At 49.6% G+C, this 21421-nt stretch overlaps 1 protein-coding gene across 3 annotated transcripts in view; it reads right to left on the bottom strand.

Annotated features, from left to right (window-relative positions):
- Nucleotides 1-6122: 6122 nt before the first annotated feature.
- CYTH1 (cytohesin 1) overlaps nucleotides 6123-21421 on the bottom strand; it is a 91204-nt gene continuing 75905 nt past the window's right edge. For all 3 annotated transcript variants that reach the window (XM_032176469.2, XM_032176471.2, XM_058428449.1), the window contains exons 11-13: nucleotides 13016-13087; nucleotides 12233-12387; nucleotides 6123-8250 (exon numbers count right to left, since the gene is read on the bottom strand). In XM_032176469.2, coding sequence (XP_032032360.1) covers nucleotides 8172-8250; nucleotides 12233-12387; nucleotides 13016-13087 — 306 coding nt within the window. In that variant the 3' untranslated portion in view covers nucleotides 6123-8171. The remainder of the gene's footprint in view (nucleotides 8251-12232; nucleotides 12388-13015; nucleotides 13088-21421) is intronic.

A 21421-nucleotide genomic window follows, 5' to 3' on the forward strand; every position in this document is an offset into this window, starting at 1 on the left:
ATGGTGCCCAGCCAAGGACTAGGTGTCCCTGAGAACCCACACAGCCCAGAGAGGATCTGAGCAACCGCAAAGGAAAAGTCCCATGGCACACACACACACAGTAGGCAAAGAGCCAGAAAATCAGCATAAAAGCAGCCTAGAGATGGGGGCGCGGCGCAGATCTCTAAAGCTGTTCTGCTGCCGTCCAGCAGTACCCTGCGTGCGGGTCCTCATCAACTCTGCTACTCACCAGGCTGGACTTGCCCCAGTCCTTCTTTGGTCTCTTGGCGCCTTCCGGCCTGGGAAGGAGGGGACGATACTGTCTCAAGTGTGTCCCGCGGTAGGCCTTGCTTGCGTTGAGAGGGTTCCTTCTGCTCCTGCCTTGTTGGGTGTATTTCCTGGTGAAGTGGAGTTTCATTTTGTCCAACGCTTTTCCTGCATTGATGGAGATGATCACCTGGTTTTCTTCTTCACTCTGTTAATGGTGTAGATCACACTGGTAGATGTTTGTGGGTTTGTGGCAGGCCAGGCTCACTAACGCAGGCCTCCATAACAACTGTTTCAGCACTGACCAAGTGGTGAAGTTTAATATTAAAAGCTGGCCGGGCACAGTGGCTCATGCCTATAATCCTAGCACTTAGGAGGCCGAGGCAGGCGGTCCACGAGGTCAGGAGTTTGAGACCACCCCAGCCAACATGCTGAAACCCCATCTGTACTAAAAATACAAAAATTAGCCGGGCGTGGTGCCGCACGCCTGTAATCCCAGCTAGTCGGAAGGCTGAGGCAGGAGAATTGCTTGAACCCGGGAGGCAGAGGTTGCAGTGAGCCGAGATCATGCTACTGCACTCCAGCCTGGGCGACAGAGTGAGACTCCATCTCAAAAAAAAATAAATAAATAAAAATAAAAGCTGAGAGAGTCAGGCCCCTTACACAAAGGCTGCGTCGTAACAAAAGCCCACCAAGAGTTTTGCCCAGGCTTTTCCTGGGCCTTAAAGCAGGACAAAATAACAAAGGAATTCTTAACACGACCCGTTTAAGACTAAACAAGTTTTATTGAGGCCATGAACCATGAGCCCTTCGCCAGGTGGACCACTGGGAAGCCACATGTGACCTGTAGGTGGTCACTCGTCTTTCTGCAGAGCTCCCAATGTGACCAGCCAGCTCCCCACCTGCCGGCCATTCTAAGAGTCATCGCCATCTTGACACCTCCAGGAGAGAACCTGGATTTCCAGCCTAAACCTGTCCTTGTCGGCTGCCCAGGCCCAACACTTACGACTCATCCCGATTTCTCCTTTTCCCTCCATTTCTACCTCCAAGTTCTGCTGCCCCTCCCTCAAAGGCACATCATGAATTTTTAATTGTCCCCTACCTCCCTCATGGTTGTCCTGGTGCAATCCCCATCACCCCCAACTGAGTCATGTCACAGCCTCGTGCTGGCACCTTCCTCCCCCAACAATTCTCCCTCCAGCAGCCAGAGTCCCTCCCCAGCCCCCAAGCTCCACGCCACCTCAGACGTCCCCTTACCATGGCCCTGGTCCCACTCCATCTGGCCCCTGCTGACCTCTCCTCTGCATCCCCTGCCACCCCAGGCCTCAGCCAGCCCATCCCAGCAATTCCTTCAGGCTCCCTCCACCCCACCACTAGCTACCCCACTCTAAGCAGCGCCCCGGGTCCTTGCTGGGTGGCCTCTTCAGCTCAGCGACCTCTTCTCAGTGGGGCCTTCCCTCATCAGCTCGTTCAAGTTACCCCTCCACTTGCTCTTTCCAATAGCCGCCCACCTGTTTGCTCCTGGGGTTAGCCCCCCGCACCCCGGGATCACCTCACTCGATTTTCTCATGTCCCCTCTACCCAGACTGTGAGCGCCAGACACAGTTTCTCATTGCTCCCACTCTCCGCTTGTGGCGGCCACAGCCTTTCTGCCGACCTAGCATCCATTCTCCACCCTCTGCTTGCCAGCGTCCGGCCCACGGCACCCCAACTGTGTCTGCAGGATGTGTGCCCAGCCGCAGTGAGGCATCGAGTGGGCCCAAGCGGAGGATTGGCCGAGAGGTGGAGACGAGACCCGGTGTGACGCTGAAACGTAAGGACACGTCTGCAGGGAATCTGGGGAAAGACACTTCCTCCTTGATGAAGGGAGGCAAGCATGGGGGGCCGTGGCTGCCCCTCGCTCCCTGCTCCTCCTTCTGAGTGCCACTGTGTGAGGATGTGGTGTCCCCTCCTTATAACTGTGCCGCAACCAGGTCATTATGAGTGTTCCGGGAGAGTGGAGGAGGAGGAAAGGTCCTAGGTTACATCCCAGGGCAGCAGAACAACCTGGAGCGCACACTTGGGACTTCCTGTTCTTATTTGTGTCCTCATGAGTCACGTCCCCACTAGGTGAGTTCCCTGTGATGTGCAGCCTCACGCGCACTGACGGGCACGAAGCCCAGCGCTGGGCGCACAGGACCTGCTCCCTCAGGTTAGAAGCAGGGAACAAACGCCTCACAGCTCCTGCTCCCAACACAACCACGGAGACAGGCACGTCCGCGTGAGCCATCCCAGAACCCAGTGGACTCACCGCTCAGAAGCACGAGGAGGTCCTTCAGCCTGAGGAAAAAGCTGGGCCAATCTGGATGACGCGAGGCTTCGAAGAATGAGAAGGTTTTGCACAAACAGGCTGGCAGAGGAGATGGCAAAAGGAAGTCTCATGAGCAAAGCTATTAGCTATTAAACAGTGGCTGTGGAGGAAGAGCTTGGGACACAGGGCAGGGAGGGCGCAGTTAAGGATGGACACAGCTAGTAAGGCGAACAGAGCCTGGTGGAGAAGGCGCTGAGCATCAGGCAGATTCAGGTTCTCTTCTGCAAGCAAAGGGACAGGTTCTGTTGGCTTGTTTTGCTGAACGGAGGAATGACATGATCGGTAGATGAAAATTCCACAGCCGCATCGATCATGGAGTAGAAGATGGCAAAGCTTAGAGGTCCGCAGACCAGTGGGGACGCCGCCCCGGTGGGCCAGGCCTATGATGAAGGTCTGCCTCGGGGCTGCGACAGTGGCTGTGAGGAGCCACTCCAGAGGTCCACAGGGAGGGCTTGGGAATGCCTGGGTGTAGGGAGAGAGGGGGAGACACATGAGAAAGGGCTCCAAGCCTAAACAGGCTCTCTGAGGGTGGCAGCAGAGTCCCCAGGACAAAGGGCAGTCTTGGGGCTATCGGCTGTGGACAGGCTGAGCTGGGGAGGCCCGGAAGCCACTCTGGTGGAGACATCCCACAAGCAGTCAGAGGTGGAGAGGGAAGCCTAGAACGGCCGGAATTGCACAGGCACACACAGGGGCCCCCAGCGGGTAGCAGCAGGCTCAGTAGCGGGACTACCTGTCAAGGAAGAGGGCTTAGGAACACTGGGGGCTAGAATCCTGGGGCATGTCCAGCAGCTGGTGGGTGGGCAGAGAGGAGAGGCCAAGGAAAGAACGCACAGGGAGCCGTCAGACAGGTAGGAGAGCCCAGGGAGACTAATCCACCAGAGCCGAGAGGAGAGAGGACGGAGGCCCCTGGCTGAGGAGTGAACGAAAGTGAGGACGTAGATGCAACGAGGAACTGTCGGGAGTCCCTGTTAGAAATGCAAAACGTTTGTTCCCTGGTGTCGCAAGGAAAAATTAGCATTCGGACAAAAAGTTCTCTCAGCGAGGCAATTTTTACTTTCTGCAGAAAGGGTGTCCCTTGCAGATGGAACAATGGGGAGGGCACACGCGGAATAAAGAGACACCAGAATATTTATTCCATACGCATGAGGTCTCTATTGCTGTGTCCTGTCTCCATTGGCTGGAGCCGGGCCTCACAGTCTACATTAAAACCCAATTGACTAGTAATTTATTCTCAAATAAGGAAGGAGCATAGGCTGCAAGCTGGAACATGCCTATGAGCACGTGAGCACAGATACTTTGGTTAAGGTACAAGGACATGGAATGTACCACGTGCCTTGAGCATGTCTAACAGCTACATAGGATGGGGCTTAACAAAGATTTATTAGCAGAAAGCAAGGAGGCTTGAAGGAAGTTAGTCTTTAAAAGAAACGAGTATTTCTAACACTTATGATTTATTCTTTAATAAGAAGGGAAACTTTGAAGAGGAAACTTTTTACTTTCTACAGTCCTGCAGCCACACAAATGCCTGCGGAGAAAGGCAGCGGCAGCAGGCCTAACAGCCAAGAGGCGGAAGCAACCCAAACGCCCATAGGTGAATGAATAACAATGTGGTCTCCATACGATGGAATGTTATTTGGGCATAAAAGGGAATGAGGCTCTGACACACGCTACTGGGATGAGTCGTGTAAACATAACACTAAGTGAAAAAAGCCAGACGCGAAGGCCCATGTGTGTACGACTCCATTTGCATGAAATGCCCAGAAGAGGCAAGTGCATAGACAGAACCATTAGGACTGCCCAGGATCAGGGGAAGAGGAGAGGCTGCTGATGAGCAGACAGCATGTGCTTTGGGGTGATGAACTGTTCTCAAATGGATTTTATTGGTGGTTTAATAACTTTGTAGATGTATTACTATTGCAGGATTTTTCCTTAGTTCAGCTAAACACCTCTTAAAGGTCCTACCTTTTCATACTGTGACAATGGCAGTTACATTTCAACATGAGTTTTGGAGGGAACAAATATTCACACTATAGCATTCTGCCACTGGTTCCCCCACACTCGCCATTCTCAGTACAAAATGCATTCATTCCATCCCAACTGCCCCAAAAGTCTTAACTTGCTCCAGCACCAATTCAAAAGTCCAAAGTCCAGAGTCTCCTCTAAATCAGATATGAGTGAGACTCAAGGCGCGATTCATTCTGAGGCAAATCCCCTCCAGCTGAGAGCCTCGAAATTTGACAAGTTATGTGCTTCCGAAATACAGTGGCGGACAGGCATGAGATAAGACATTCCCATTCCAAAAGGGAAAAAAGGGCAAGAAGGAAAGAATAACCAATCCCAAGTAAGTCTCAAACCCAATAGGGCAGACATTAAATCTTAAGACTCCAGAATAATCTCTGACTCACCTTAACGTGATCCCCCAAGGCCAGGAGCAGCCCCACCCCGTGCTGGGTTCTGCCCATGCCGCAGCTGTCACAGGATGGCGTCTAGTGCCTACATACAGCTCTCCAGGCTGGGGCGGCAAGCTGGTGGTCCCACAGTTCTGGAGCCTTGGGAGTGGCCCTGTTCCCATGGCTCAGCTAGGCATTGTAAAGTCATTGTTACCAGCAAATAAATGTAATCTCCCTTCTTCCTTTCCTATCTGGATGCCTTTCATTTCTTGCCTAATTGCCCTGCCTAGAACCTCTAGTACAATGCTGAATAGAAGTGGTAAGAGTGGACATCTCTGTCTTGTTCGAGCTTAGGGAGTTGTTTTTCCAATGAGATGGGCGTTTCTGTGGTTTGAGGGAAAGAAATTAATGGGGAAAGAAACTGGGGATATGTACAAGACAGAGGATGATTGACAAAGATGGATCCAGGGGAGACAGAAAAAAAGGAGGCCACTTCTTCCGGCGATGGGAGGGAACAAAAACATTTCTGACTGAGGTGGAAAGGAGGAATGCTGCCCTTCACACCTGATGGTCGTCTCTTCTCAGTAAAGTGGGGCAGTCACCTGGGGAATGGGCAGGGTAGACTGGGGGCTTGAAGCAAGGAGGAAACATGACTGCTGCTGTGTGGAAGAACGCGGACCAGCCCGTGATGGACCCACAGAAGGGGACAGCCTGGTGCTTTGCTGTCTCTGTTCGGTGCCGGTTCACCAAGCGCCTTCCCCTGCTTCTGGGTTCTAGCCCACTGAGACTTTTCCCTGTTTATTCCCTGGCGTTATGAAGTCATCTCTGGAAACTGGAATCATACTAAAAGTGTATTCTATTGACTGAAGGCATATTTCTTGATCTTAGTTTAAAACTGACGTTTCACGTTTCTTCTTCTAAAAAAGCAGGGGCGGGGGGGCGGTGCAAAGACTAAGTTAGTTATCTTTTCTGACTCTGCTCTTAACAGAAGACAGAACCCTCCTCCCACTTTCAAGGTGTTACGACTGAACTCAAGGTGCAGCTGGAGTGACACCCTCCTGCACAAGCGTCCGGTCAGCACTCCTTTCCCACCTCGAAGCCCCACCTGAACCCAGAGACACCACAAACAACAAAGATGGCTTGGGCAGATTTGGAGTTTATTTGCTGCAGTTCCTTGGCGCTAGTTTACAAGGCAAAACCAAACAAACAAAAACAATTAGAATAATTATAATTTCTTAAAAACCCTGTCAACAACTTTCAGTCATTTCTTTATATTTTTGTATTTTGACAAAACTTCTTTTAAACAAATACAAAATAATCTAAAAGGAGAAAAACTATACATAGATTATTTACACCTCTGATAAATAGACTAATACTGACCCAGGTGCCTCTCTGTCTAGGAAACACTTGAGAACCAGGCCAGGGCCCGGGCCAGCTGGACAGGCTCCAGCGCCGGCCCAAACACGCCCAGACCTCGACAGGCACCACCTGGTTCTCCCACACAGAAAGTTCAGGTTTCCAGCCTGGACCCTCTTCTGTCACCCTCACAAGCTCTGGCACAAAAGTACCTAAAGCCATTCCCTCCAGGTAGGATCTACACAAAGTGGCGGGGAGGGAGGTGACAGACTGTCCCCCTCTATTCCTCCCACCACTCCTCTGCAAAAGCTATTTCCAGAGATGCTCGCCAACCCTAAAGGATCAGAGGAGCTGTGGCAACACGGCCCTGTGGAAACCCGCAGCTCCTCCACCTGCCTCCTCGGGGCCGCGCCCTGCACCACCCTGGTCCAGGGTCCTGTGGAGGGGCGGGGCGAGACGGCCAGACAGCCAGCCACCTGCTCTGCCTGGACTGGCAAGCTGGCCCTGGCGGAGTGACAGGAGCTGCCCTGAGAGTCCCTGAGAGAACGGCAGGAAAATGCTGCGTGTCATGGCTCCCTTCGTACTGTAATGAGGAGGGGCAGGGCCAGCTCACACAGTGCCTGCAGGGGAAGACAGAGATGTGAGAGGCAGCCCGGCCACACCCCTCACTCCAGTGCACCCCACGGAGCAGATGAAGGCCCGTCTTCCCCGCTAGGGGGCCCACCACAAAATGCATCCAGAGTAGTCCAGTTAGGGCTGGTTTTGAGGCAGAAAAAGCTGAAGCCCTACGGGGATCAGGGAAGTCCTACTCCTTCCTCTAGAACGAGGACTGGAGTCTGGGGAAGAGGAAGAAAACCCAAAATGAAACAGGCTATCCGGAACCTCTGTCCCGATAACCTTCCTCACAGTTTTGGTTATTAGGTATTTAGCTCAAGGAAAATGCTGACTTTCTACTTTAAAGCCCAACAAGAACTTGGATTCTGAAGGAGGAAAACAACGTAAGCGTCCAGTCAGTTCTCTCTTCTCCTCGGCGCTCCGCAGGCACTTGGGATGGAAAAGCATCCGCGGGAGCTGCCGGACTGCACGCTGCTGCCGACTGCACCCCCGGCCAGGGCAGGCCCCCGAGTCTGCCTGTGTCGTCTGAGGCCCCACTGAGCCTCTGCCCTCTGCGCCCTCGACCTCACCTGTCTGTCTCGCCCAGACAAGCACCAGGCAGCGAGCTCCCACAGCACAGGAGAGGCAGGCCAGGCCCTGCTATGGGTCCAGGCTGATGCCCCTCGGCCACAGTCCCGGGTGCTCTTCTCCAGGGAGAAGCTCCCCAGAGCAGCCAGGGCAGAATGCACCTGAACAGCACTACGTTCTCACTTAAAAAAAAAAAAAAAATAGATCTTTATAGTATGTGGCTTCTCTTCCTTTCCACCTTTTTCTCTGAACATATAATAATATATGGATACATGTATTTATGGTGCAGGGTTTGAAGGCTTCTTCACGGGGACAACCAAGAGGTAAATAGTTGGCTCCGAGCTCTGCTACCAGAACACTGAGCAGAGAAACTGGCCAGGAGGTTGCCCTGCCGACAAGAGCTCTGCCCTGTGAGAGAGGAAGGCTCTAGAGCCCATGCTGGACAGGTGGCCGGTCCTCTCTTCCCCAGTGATAACTGCCCACCCTTCTCCCACTTAAAAAAAATAGTAAAAGCTGAAGCTAGTCTCTAGGAATCCAGGGGGGGGCCTGGCAGAGGACACTCTGCTCGGCAGCAGTGCATCCGTGGAGGTGCGGGAGAAGAGCGGGAGCTCCAAGGCCCCTGCAGACCAACGCCCTTGGCTGCATGCTCAGTGTCGCTTCATGGAGGAGACCTTCTTTTTCCGTGCTGCGAGCATTTCGTAGAAAGGGTCCCTGCTGATGGCTGCTCTGGAGCACAGAAAAGGGAGAAAACAGAGACGTGAGGGACAGAATCAGAAGAAACACACCCAGGCAGGGGCTTCTCAGGGGCCCCTCGTGCCCCACAACCCCTGTCCCACCCCACCATCACTGCAAAGGCCAAGTTAGTGTCCTCCACCCTTGCTGTGTCCACACAGTGACCTAAGGTGACACACTTCAAAAGAGACACAGGAACACATGACAAGAAAATTTTGGGGTTTTTACCTCTTTCAACATAATAATCAATTCACATTTAGGAACAGAATCATGCCACATTCTTACAGCTATATTCCAATTCAGAGAAAAAAACTGATGCTTGAGTTTCCATGATGACATCTGACTTCGCTTTGCAGCAGTGAGTGCCACATAATCAAGCTGTGCCACATGCAGTCCTCTGGCACGGGGTGTGTGATAGCTGGCATGGTAATGCAGTGGGGCCTTCCAAGCCCCCCACGTGCACCTGCTCAATAACTAAGGCTCCATGACTCTGCAGGCGGCACTGCCTGGCACGATGCTGCTGGTGGGGCACCATGGACAGACCGGCTGGACCTGGCTGGGTCTCCGGTGCACAGGGAGGGGGCCCGAGCTCATGCTTGTGCTACAGCCTCAAAGACAGCAACACAGGCCGCGCCGCGGGCTGGAGCACCTGCAGTGGCAACACCACAACCCTATGTCTGCCATTCTCGACTTTCAAGCAAGTTATGGTCTGAAAGTTCTGACACTTAATTTCTTTCCAGGGAAGCCGTATCCTAAGTGATGATTTGTTCCAGAGCCCGGGCACAAGCCTCCTGACTGCAGGCAAGGCACTCACCCCTGCTAAGCGGTGGCACCAGCAGCTGCTATGGCTCTCCTGGGCTGACCCGGAACCTGTTCACGAGAGACAGTGTGTCCATGGGAAAATGCTTCCGCAGCTCCCCGGGGAGTGCTAGGAACTGAAGAGCACTAGAAACATGTCCTGATGGGATCTCACCAGGAAGCAGTCTGACCACCCAAAGTGCTTTCACGAGGGAGTCTGGTGGCTGGAACACGTGCTTTCATTTTTGGAGGTGTTGGGGTGAATCTCCCTTGGCTTCCTGGGTAGGCCAACCCTTTTGGGTAAGCTGGGGGTTTCTGCAGAGAGGTATGTGTGGCGCTGCCCTGTGTGCAGAGGCACAGTGTCAGGTGATGAGGGGGGCTGGGCTGCGGTCGGACACCAGGCCCCAGGCCTGGCCCTGCCTGCTGCTCCTCAACTCTCACTTCCTCACGTGCGAGCTGGAGATGCCCCACCTCCACCTCCCTGGGTTCCAGAGAGTCAAAAAGAGATCCCGTACTCAAAGAGCACATCTCAGCACCTGGCCGACACACTCGATGGCAGCTGCTGTTACCACTGACACGCAGTTCTACTGCTGTACCTCTGGGTACAGCGTGAAGAAAGTCCCGGCATTAGAGAACACACCTGATTCTACAGAACCGAATGCTGTGACAACCCGCATGGCAGGGCACTAGAACTGAGGGTGCTGGGACCACCCGCACAGCAGGGGCACTAGAACTGAGGGTGCTGGGACCACCCGCACGGCAGGGGCACTAGAACTGAGGGTGCTGGGAACTCTAGGAAAAGCACTTCGTGAGAGGAAAACATGTCCTGAACTTGACTTTGAAAGCCTTTCTGGCAATACTGGGGAGGAGGCATCCACCAGCCAGATCATCTTCCTGCTCCTGTTGTCACCAATGTTTCCACTGGGAGAAGTATCTAGGGCCAAGGACAGCTGAGGCTGCACGGTGGTTACCAGTGCAGCTGCGTGAGTCACACTGCTCAGGTTTGAGGACCAGCTCCACCTCTGTGTGGTTTTGGACAACTCACTCAACTTTGCTGTGCCTCAGTGTCCTCATGTGTGAAATGGGGATAATCATCCTAATGGGCCCACCTCGCACTGGGTCCAAGGAGGTTTGAGGACGGCATGCCTGCAGAGTGCCAAGAGGGTATCTGCAGATCCCCAGGCTGAGGCCAGCCCGCTCCGGGACAGAGCAGAGGAGCCCAGCAAGCCCACAGGAGAACTTGGCACTCACGCTCATGAAAGGGTTGAATGATTCTAAATGTGACTTTGAAAAATGCTTAGTTTTTCTGACTATAGAAGTAAAAACCATATGAAAGACACATGTACAAAACCAGCCAAAACTTTTGAAAGACCAGTGAGGGGAGGACAGGGAACCCGCCAGCCAGCACAGTCAAAGCACACCACGATGCTACGCTGGGAGGCGCGGCCGAGCGGCAGGTGCATGAAGCGTGGCGGGGGAGCTGGGTACACTCTAAGGAGAGCACATGAAGTCAGTGGGGGCGACGCCAATGAATCCATAAATGGTGTCCGGACCATCAGCTATTCATTCGTGAGAACAAACTTACAACCCTTACTTCAAATCTTATATAAAAAATACATTTCATAATGATTCAATAAATTTTTTTTCAGTATGTTAAAAAAAGGATACAGGTCCCCCACAACAGTGCTGTTTTCTTCCCCAGAACACAGGGCTTGTGCCATTACTGGTAGGGGACTCTGAAAGCACCGTGGCGCCGTGTCTGCTCAATGGAGGGTGGGCTGGCCCCTGCTCAGGGCCACACTTCCCATGATGGCTGTCATGCCAGGGAAGCTGCCAAACCCCATGCCCACTACACGATCTCATTTAATCCTCAAAAGAGCCCCGTGAGGCAGAAATGACCTCTATCACACAGAAGAGGTAGGTTACCCACCTACCAGGCACTGCGCTCAGAGAGACAGAGCGAGGACTCTCAGCACAGCGTGACCTGGTGCCAAATCCATCCTCTCTCCAGCTGGTTCCTGTCTGTTTTCATTGCATGAATTTACTTTTGAGAGGATACATCATCTATTCCTTTCCCTCCATCATCACATCATCTCCATCTTCAGTCAGTTTTAAGGTATTTAGCCTCGGCCAAAACCTACACTGGTCTGAGTAGAAATACCAAAAGATAAAACAAAGGCTAGAGGATACTGCACTCCCTCGGGAACGGGGCTGTAGTCTGGGTGGGAGAAAGCCTGTCACACAGTACACAGAGGACTTACAGGAGCCTTGGCAGTCACCTGTGGGCACATTCTCCCTGTTTTCCAGGTGAAGTCACAGGCAGCTGAGGAGTCTTTCTCAGGAAAACAGCTAGGTGAACTCTCATGGATGAAGCACCCAGGAGGGAGAGGACAAGGCTGTGCTCTTAGGAGAAAGGATCACCGAGGGAAGGCAAAGTCAGAATGCTCACTGCTGACCCTCGCACAGGGACTGGAGGGAGAGCCAGGTGGACCAAGTCCCAGAGAAGAACATTAAGCAAGAGAAGCCAACTGGCTTTAGAAAGCCATGTTTCCAGATACTTGTCACATCAGGAAATTTCCAGCCCCGTGACAGACCTTACATGGCGTGGCCCAGTGGAGCCGACAGAGCCGAGAGCTAGGAGTCAGAGGCCTGGATTTGGGAGCTCCACTTCTCAGCTGTGGAACCCTGAGGAAGCTTCTCCCTCCTCCCGGACCTTGGATCACGGTATGTGACTTCCAGCAAATTTCTTAACCTCTATAGGCCTCAGTTTCCTCATCTGTAGCTAGGAAAATGGTGACTCACAGGATTCACAAATTACAGAACATGACTACTATCTCCTCTGAGCTATCACTATGAGAATGAGAGCGGCTTCGTCAGACACAGAAAGACCAGTTGAGCAGATGGCATCTGTGCGGGTAGCTCACTCGCCTCTTCCTATTTTGGGTCTATGAGGACACGTGGGGAACCCAGATGGGACGTGCTCTCTTACATATGCTGTAATAGCCAAGAATCCAAAGGCCTCCTGGGAAATCGTCAGCTGAGAACCAGGACGAAGCTTCCCTAAGAACTTGGAGCACGGAAGAGATGCGGGCGGTATGTTTAACCACTAAGACGATCAACACCTGGTGAGGTGAGGGCCGCATCAGGCGCGCACTTCCCTTTCTCAGCAGTCACTTACTTAATGCACTTAATCCACTCCTCCTTCTCCTCGGGCGTCGGAGCTGAGATCCGGTAAACAGTGTGGTTCCCCTCCACCACCCGCCCGTCAGCCTCGGTCTTGCAGGCCTTGATAACTTGGTCTTTATTGTCGGGGATATAAAGCTCAAAGCAGTTCTGAGAATCAAAACAGAGAGGGAGAGAGTGGAGCAAAGGAAGCTGTTAACTGAGAAACATGCTGATTTCTTTCCCCAAAGCCCCTTTATTCTGACCTTCACAAAATACAAGGAATACATACTTTCCTGTGGAAAAGTGAAGCCTAGAAGTGGAATTCTGGAGACTGTAAATTGTATATCAATAAGTCTCGTTTGCAAACATATCGGCCTGATATAAGTTAGCTCCACTTCCAATGCATGTAAAATATGGAGAGAACTGCAGGTTACTTAAGACTTTTTAAAGTCAAGCCAGTCATATCATGATAGTCCAAAACAAAGGAAAAATAAATGGAAGGCGTCCCAAGGTTATAAACTACATAGCCCACTCATGCATGCTTGCCGCTGCCATTGCAGGAGGGGCAACTTCTACACCTCATGTGACATTCACTAAGTGAAATGATAAAGCAGACGGATGGCACAGGAAGAAGTGATTTCGAGGCTCATCTTTGGCTTGAGCAATATAATAAAAAATTAGACTAAATAAAAGCCTGATCGCGCTTTTCAGTTTTTTGGTTTTGAGTTTTTAAAAAAAAATCTTTGAAATGCCCATCCCCTCTCTCCCCTCAAAATATCTCAGCAAAAATACTCACTGGTTTTTTGGAGTCCTCCACTTCCCGGATACTCAGATTCTCTAAAGGGATGATTCCACGGGGCTCCTTATCCTACAGAACAGTTGAAGAGAGGAAGTTTAAGATCACAGTTTAAGGACACACACTGTCAGATTCCTCGCGGGCAACTCATCTGAACTCTCCTGCCTTCTCCCAGGACATGAAGTTCACAAATCAGCCTAAGAGAACTCCTTACATTCTAAACAAGAATAATGCCAAAAATGTCTGAGGACTGTCAATATAACTGGAAGTCCTCTGCAAGTAGAAAGCCCAGAAGAATCAACAGACACCGTGAGAGTGTGGCCGGCAATGACCTGGGCACGGTCCTCAAGCAGGGAGTGTGCGGGCCCCTTTCCCCTAGAAAGAACCTTTCCGTCTTCCCTTTGCCTGGCTCTCCCACTCACCTCCAAAGCCTCAGTTCTGGGGCAACAACTCCAGGAAGCCTTTCCTACTTTCACCCTAGTGCCCCTGATGCTTGGGACTGCAGCTGTGGGTCAGACCATTAACCACTCACTGCCTCTGTCCATCGCCCCACCGCCAGACAGTGCAATCCTCAGAGACACCGCCATCTTGACAACTCCACCTGGATTTCCAAAGGCACCTCGACTCCTGTCCAGAACAGAGCTGCACTCGCCAACTAGTCCCGTCTCATCTGCAGAAGGCACGGCACTGCAGACACTTCCAGCACACGTCTGACGGCAGCTTCACAGTCCCCTGATATCCAGCCAACCCATGGCCAAGTCCTAGCACTGTTAAAGTCTTTATATTTGGCCAGGAGAATGGTGTGAACCCGAGAGATGGAGCTTGCAGTGAGCTCAGATAGCACCACTGGACTCCAACCTGGGCGACAGAACAAGACTCCGTCTCAAAAAAAAAAAAAAAACCAACCAGTTCTATGAGTTCTCTAAAAGCGAAAAAGAGTCTTTCAGCCATTTCCCCATCCCAGGTAGCAACTATTTCCAACTTCTTCAAGTCAACCTGCTTGGTCTTTACCCTGTATCTCACACATCTCCAAAATACCGTATTAGAACTGCTGCCTTTTGAGTGCTTGATTTTAGATGTTACCTACAGGAGAGGACTGAGCTCCTCCTCTTACCCAGGCATATTCATACCCGCCATCCTCCTCAAATAACGATCTGGTCATCTGAGGTAGGGCTATATAGTGTCTTCATTAACACCATGTTTCTCTTCTGACCTGTGCCATATAGTGAACTTCCTAATTTTTTCCTTCCCGAAAAGCTTCCTTCCCCACTGGAACCAAAATTATGGAGGGGGGAGAAGTGAGTTGTTCCTTTGATTTTTATTTCTGTGACCTTACCACCAAAACCAATTGCAAATGGTTAACCTCTTATCAAAATCTCCTTGCTAATGCTAATTTGTATCAGGCATCCTATTAATTTTCCTTTCTTGAAGTAATCCTTCCTGGAGCCTCTGAAACCTGTTCCAGTCTGGACTGGTTGCCTTGACACTTGGTAAATTGCTTCATCCTTAAGCTCAGCACTCTCCATTCCAGAGCACTCTTCCCTCCACTCTTGAAACAAGAGGTTTCAAGATCTCTGGTTTCCTACAACCAAGGCCTTTGTCCTCCACCAGCATCCTGAGAAAGGGTGTGTGGGTGGTAACATTTCTGAGATCTCACTTGGCTAAGAATGTTTCTATTTGACCCTCACACCTGGCTGCTACCTGGCTGGGCCTAACAATCTAGGCTGGACGTGACCCTCCTCCAAGACTGGGACGCCCAGCATTCCTGCCTTCAGCATTCAATATCACCCCGTACAAAGCTGTTCTGGTTGCTGGTGCTTTGCACATGACTGCCGTCCTCTGTGTCCTCGGTGCTCTGAGGCCCCTAAGGAGGCAGCCTTGGCGTGCATTCATTTTCAGTCATCATGCAGGGTATTCAGTAAGCCTTCCAACCTGGAAACACATCCGTCATTTGGGGGAGGTTTTTAAAAATTATTTTGTCAAGGGTTACCTCCTCTTCGTTTTCTCAGCTTCTCTGGAACATGCTAGACCTCCTGGACTAGTTCTTCTTTGGAAAATAAGTCTTTCCTTTATTATTTTCCCTCTGCCTTTTTATTCTTTCTAGGAGATTTTCTTAATGCTTTTCTTCCAACTTTTCCATTGAGTTTTCACTTCTACCATGCTTTGAATTTCCAGGAGGATTTTTTTTTTATTATTTTTGTTCCGTGGCTTCATACAGGATCCTGTTCTTGTTTCGCAGCTGTGATGTCACCTGAGATGGCCGAGAGTCTCTTTAGAGCTGGCGGCGGACCCTTCTTCTTCCTGGACCCCCCACCGTCTCATCCAAGTTGCTCTTTGGCTGTTCGGCTGCTTTGGTCTCTACCTGCTCTCAGCTGGCAGGAATTCCTCAGGTATCTGGGACTCCCTGGTTGTCCCATTTGAAGAGTGGAAGACTAAGAGCTGACTGGGACCCGAAGCCTGTGGACTGTGGCCATCTACGAGGGCCCTCTCACTAGGCTGTCTGCTGGGGAATCTGACTAAATATCCTCACGCATCTCTTCTTGGGCAGAGAAGCTTCCCACTCTGTCTGCAAGCTACAGACCTGGCTACCTGTGGTTCCTAGAGCTGAGTGAGGGGAAGCTGGGGGTGGGAGAAGTCCTCGACATTCGAGAAGGGTGCATTTACCCTACACTCCTGTCTGGGGAAAATGCCCCTGCCTTCAACTAGGCCTAGGGTCCCTCATCCAGAAACGCTTGGTGTCAGTCTCTCCTGTGAGCGAGTGCTCAGACTTCTGCCTGGGGGGTGGAGACAGGCCCTCAGGGGCATGAGGTGAGGGCGACAGCTGGTCTGTTTCCTAAACAGTTCTCAGCCAATTCTGCTTCTGGTTTTTACCCTCTCCATTCTCACTTCTAGGGTTTCACTGGTGCCTGCACCTTTTGAGGATTCCGCTGGGTTAACTGGGTTGAGGCATCACCAGGCGAGCAGGTGGGTGGTCTAAGAGTAATCACACTTTGGACCTCAATAAGTATGTGACATAATGTATACTCTGACTGGTGAGGCCTGTGGCATCCGGGTTACACATGCGTGATGCACGTTCTCGATGGAAAATGATTTTAAACCAAAATGATTTACACCCATGGTCTTCAGCCTGGGAGTGGGGACCAAGTTATAAAAAGACCCTCCTGGTCACTGGGAGAACCCACTGGGGATTCTGGTATCTTTCCTGGCCCCGCCTCTTTCCTGCTCCATCCTGCAGAGCGTGGCCCTCCTCGCTCTTCTTAGCACACTCATCCTGCCACTTGAGAACTGGCTTGAGTGAGCCAGCATCACAGACAGGTGCTCACGCTATCCCTCAGTGCTGGAGTGAAAGACAGAATGAGAACCACTGATGGAAACAACTGAACATTAAGCTCCTGGGCAGCAGTGTAAAATCCCAAACATTAAAAAGGCCCCCGTCTAGAACTTCAAGTGGACTCTGGCAGCCCTAAGAATAGGCAGGCTGCACCCCTCATTGATGACTTGTGCGTGCCCAATAACCACTCACTTCCCTTGTGAAGAGGCAAATAACCGAGGCCAACATGTTTGGCTTTTTAAATTTGTCTTTAAGAACAATCACTGTTGTTGTAAAAATATGAATTGCTTATTATAAAGAACTAAATATTGTAGAAAAGAATACAGGTGAAAGGTTTAAAAATACTCCAAATCCAATCACTCCTAAATTATTGCTGACATTAGGTGAAGATATTTTGTGTGTGTACAGAGAGAGGGAAACAGGTTTTATGAAAATGGGATATTTCAAGTGGTATTATTTTCATAAAACACATTCTATTTTAATTGTTTAGAATTTAACAGGGAAAAAAGGAAGCAGAAACTGAAGAAGTGTTGAACTTCAAAGTAAATGTTTCTTTACCACAAGAGTTCCTGAAATAACCTTATTCAAGTTAAGACAAAGAAGTTTATGAGGCCGGGCGCGGTGGCGCACGCTTGTAATCCCAGCACTTTGGGAGGCCGAGGCGGGCGGATCACGAGGTCAGGAGATTGAGACCACAGTGAAACCCCGTCTCTACTAAAAATACAAAAAAATTAGCCGGGCGTGGTGGCGGGCGCCTGTAGTCCCAGCTACTCGGAGAGGCTGAGGCAGGAGAATGGCGTGAACCCGGGAGGCAGAGCTTGCAGTGAGCCGAGATTGCGCCACTGCACTCCAGCCTGGGTGACAGAGCGAGACTCCGTCTCAAAAAAAAAAAAAAAAAAAAAAAAGAAGTTTATGAAAACATTAAGAGGTCTGACCAGGCGCGGTGGCTCACGCCTGTAATCCCAGCACTTTGGGAGGCTGAGGCGGGCGGATCACGAGGTCAGCAGTTTGAGACCAGCCTGACCAACATGGTGAAACCCCATCTCTACTAAAAATACAAAAATTAGCCGCATGTGGTGGCACGTGCCTGTAATCCCAGCTACTCAGGAGGATGAGGCAGGAGAATCTCTTAAACCCGGGAGGCAGAGGTTGCAGTGAGCCACTGCAAGATCGCGCCACTGCACTCCAGCCTGGGCGACAGATCAAGACTCTGTCTCAAAAAAAAATAAAAATGAAAAAAAAGAGGTTTTACTCATTCTTTTAAAAAAATACAACATGCTTCCATTTTAACAATATTTCTTGACTCTGCATTTTAAAAAGTACAAAATCTTCTAACTCTTCACATCGTTCCTCCTTCCACCTCCTGATTTTTATTGATTATTTCACTTTTACATTGCCCAGGTTTATAACATTCATGGTCTATCCTGCAGCCACAATTTCTGGTTAATTAGTATTCGTTTTATATTTAAGCATATTTTAGTATTAGCTCTATATTTAAGTTTATTTAGCTATTACTTCTATATGAGGTATATTTAGCTATTAGTTCTATACTTAAGTATATTTTGGTATTAGTTCCATACTTAAGTATATTTTCGTATTCTGTACTTAAGCATATTTTAGTATTGGTTGTATATTTAAGTATTAGTTATGTATTTAAATGAATAGTTCAGTGCTCACTACCAGTCTTTTACTTCCCGGGGCCTTTCTTGTGATTCATTCTCTTACTTGCTGGATGTTACTGTCAAGCAATTTTGTTTTCAAGAAGGGTTCCAAAGTGCCGCATTTCACATGTTTTCTTCAGGAGAGTGCGGCCAGCTGTGCTTTACTTAAACGACAACGTGGCTGGATAAAGGGTCTTGGGTCATTCTTCTCTTCGAAACTGTGCAGACCTTGATGCTTTAACTTCTGGGACTAAAAGCTGCTGGAGATGATCTGCTTTTTCCAACAGAATGACCAGACACTTGGCTCCGAGTTCAATGGTCTAAAGGGGCCAGGCTTTGGAGCTACCCTTTCTGTAACAAAGTTTCCTGAAATACGGTGTCTTCTTTGATTTGCAGATTCAGGGCTTTTTCCTTTTTCTCAGGGAAATAACCTCATGCCACACTGTATCTTTGATTCTGCAGGCACCAATTACTCTGGTATTACTGGGATCGTCTTCTGTTCTCTGCATCTGCTAGCTTTTCTCTCATTGTTTTAATACTTGTCTTTTTCAGATATAATCTCTGTGACTGGCTCAAGCATTTAAGACATTATATTTACAGGACATGATTATATTTTCAGCTAATTTGTTCCACTCCTTCAAGTTTTAACTTATCTGTCAATAAATAAGTTATAATTCTATGATTATATATTAATGGTTACATTGTAAGTATATGCTATTGCTTGGGTTCTCACTTGTTTGAAGACGGAAACCTTGCGTTTCTGGCCTTCCAGCTGGCTCTGGTAAATCTGTGAGTGACCCCTGGTTCTCCTCCCATGAATCTCTGATCTGCTTGTGTCCCCCTAACCACTTACCCTGACCTGTGGTGGGCGGCCAGGTGTTCTGCATTCTAGCATATTATGCAGTCTCGTAAGAGAATGGTGAGTGGTGGGAGAGCTCATCTAAGATACTCCCTGAGTTCTGGTCTTTCCTCTGGGATTGTAAGTATCCAACGTCAGGGTTTGCTCCATCTATCTGGGCAGCAGTCCCCAGCCTTTTTGGTACCAGGGACTGGTTTCGTGGAAGACAATTTTTCCATGGACCAAAGCAGGGGAGGGAAGATGGTTCGGGATGATTCGAGCACATTACATTAAATAAATAAATAATTAATTAATTTTTATTTTTTGAGGCACAGTTTCGCTTTTGTTGCCCAGGCTGGAGTGCAATAGCGTGATCTTGGCTCACCGCAACCTCCGCCTCCCGGGTTCAAGCGATTCTCCTGCCACAGCCTCACCTGGTAGCTGGGATTACAGGCATGTGCCATCACACTTGGCTAATTTTTTATTTTTAGTAGAGATGGGGTTTCTCCATGTTGGTCAGACTGGTCTCGAACTCCCAACCTCAGGTGATCCGCCCACCTTGGCCTCCCAAACTGCTGGGATTACAGGCGTGAGCCACCGCGCCCAGCCTACGTTACATTTATTGTACACTTTATTTCTATTGTTATTACACTGTAATATATAATGAAATAATTATACAACTCACTATAATGTAGAATCAGTGGGAGCCCTGAGCTTGTTTTCCTGCAACTAGATAGTCCCATCTGGGGGTGATGGGAGACAGTAACACCCAACATGTGTTGCTTGTGTCCAGTCTACTCTGTAATCACTCTTTGGCTGCTGTCACTGCATTAAACACTGCTTCACAAAGACAGGATGTTGGGCGTGGAAGCAGGCTTTCAGTGCTTTTGGGGCAATCTCAGGATATTCTGCCTTGACTTTAATCCAGAACATATGGAGATTTGAAGTTGTCTCAAACGTACTTTTAAGGCCACTGTCATTTGCGATCTCAAGCAGTCGATCCTCTTCTAGCACTGGCAAAGTTGATTCACCTGGCTTATTCTCGAATGGGTCACGGATCCATTCCTTTCCAGTTCAGGTTCTTTTGTGGTTGGGAAGTATCGCTCAAGCTCTTCTGAAAGCTGAGGCAGGTGACATGCACCAGCTGGGGGAAAGAAAGCCCTGGCTCCGTCTCTTTCACAATCTCTCTAATGTTTGAAACATGTCAGAAATCTCAGTGTTCACTCATCACCCCTGTAATTCCAGTTTGGCTTTGAAGCAGCCACTGGATCTGCCGACTGGGACACACTTGTCACTCTCCCCTGAAGTGACAGTTTGAGTTTGTGAGTAGGTTTAATCTGTCACACAAGTACGCAAGTTTCCTGACCTATATTCTGTGTCACTGAAATGCGCTGCTAGTGGTGACTTTTTCTAGAAGAAATCTCTGAAGTGGCTGTTGTAACTCAGAAACTCTGGCCAGTGATGTGCCTTTAGAAAGCATCTCACTCTGTGTATCAGAGCAGCCGTGTGTGCTCTGCATCCATCTCCTCCCAGGGCTGCATGAACAGACCTGAGTTAGGGCATGTACTTTAATGTGGTTGGTAATTTTAATTACATCCTGCATAAATGTTGTTAAGTTCAGGTGACACTTTTTGGCTAGCCATCACTTCTCTATGGATGACATACTGCATAGACTCACATTTAGAAGTGACCTCTTTGACCTGAGTAGCTGTCCAGTCACGGCAGCCGCTCCATCCATGCATATAACAACACAAAACAAAACAGCTCAGTTTCCCTGATATGTAATAATTCAAAGACTTGAATAGCAGCCGTGGTGTTGGTTGGCAACTAAAGCACACATAACATATCCTCATGAACATCCCCCTGAAAAATATGTCACAGAAAAACAAGCATTGTTGTCTTGTTGTCAACATCGGTGGACTTGTCAACCTGGATTGAGTACCACAGTGACTCATTAATCCTCTCTAACAATTGTGCCTCAGTATCTGCTGCTATTTCATCAATCCATCTAGTTATGGTGCTGGCCGAAAGAGCAACAAGTGCCACCTTTTGAACCACAGCCTCTCCTAAAAGGTCATGACAAATGTCCTTAGCAGCAGGCAGGATCAACTCTTCACCAACAGCCAGTCCTGGCTTTGGCAATGCAGTTAGACACTAAGAATGATGCTTTCAGTGCAGACATATTTGATGAAGGGGTGGCCTTCAATAATTGCTTCTGTTCTTGATGTTTATGTTTTTTTCTTTTGAAAACTCCAAAGGCTTGTCTTTTGATGCAGGGTGCTTTCTCTCCATGGTGAAGCAGTTTTGAAGCTTTCATGGCTTTGTTGGGTAGTTGGTCACCACATATTCTACAAAGTGGGCGTGGTGAATGTGATCACCTGTTGAAATGAACCTAGAATTTGAGTAGATCTCTTGGCATTTTCTTTACTATGCAGCTTTATTTTTGTTGACAGTCTTGGCGTCTTCTGCTGTCTCATCAATGGGTCTCTCCCCCTTTTCACAGAAGCTCTCCAGTGACATTTGGTTTTTACTCATTTTGGCTAGGGTTGGTGAGTGGGCTTACCAAAACCGTGGCT

Source organism: Hylobates moloch, unplaced genomic scaffold (assembly GCF_009828535.3).
Source record: "Hylobates moloch isolate HMO894 unplaced genomic scaffold, HMol_V3 SCAFFOLD_15, whole genome shotgun sequence".
NCBI classification, from domain to species: domain Eukaryota; kingdom Metazoa; phylum Chordata; class Mammalia; order Primates; family Hylobatidae; genus Hylobates; species Hylobates moloch.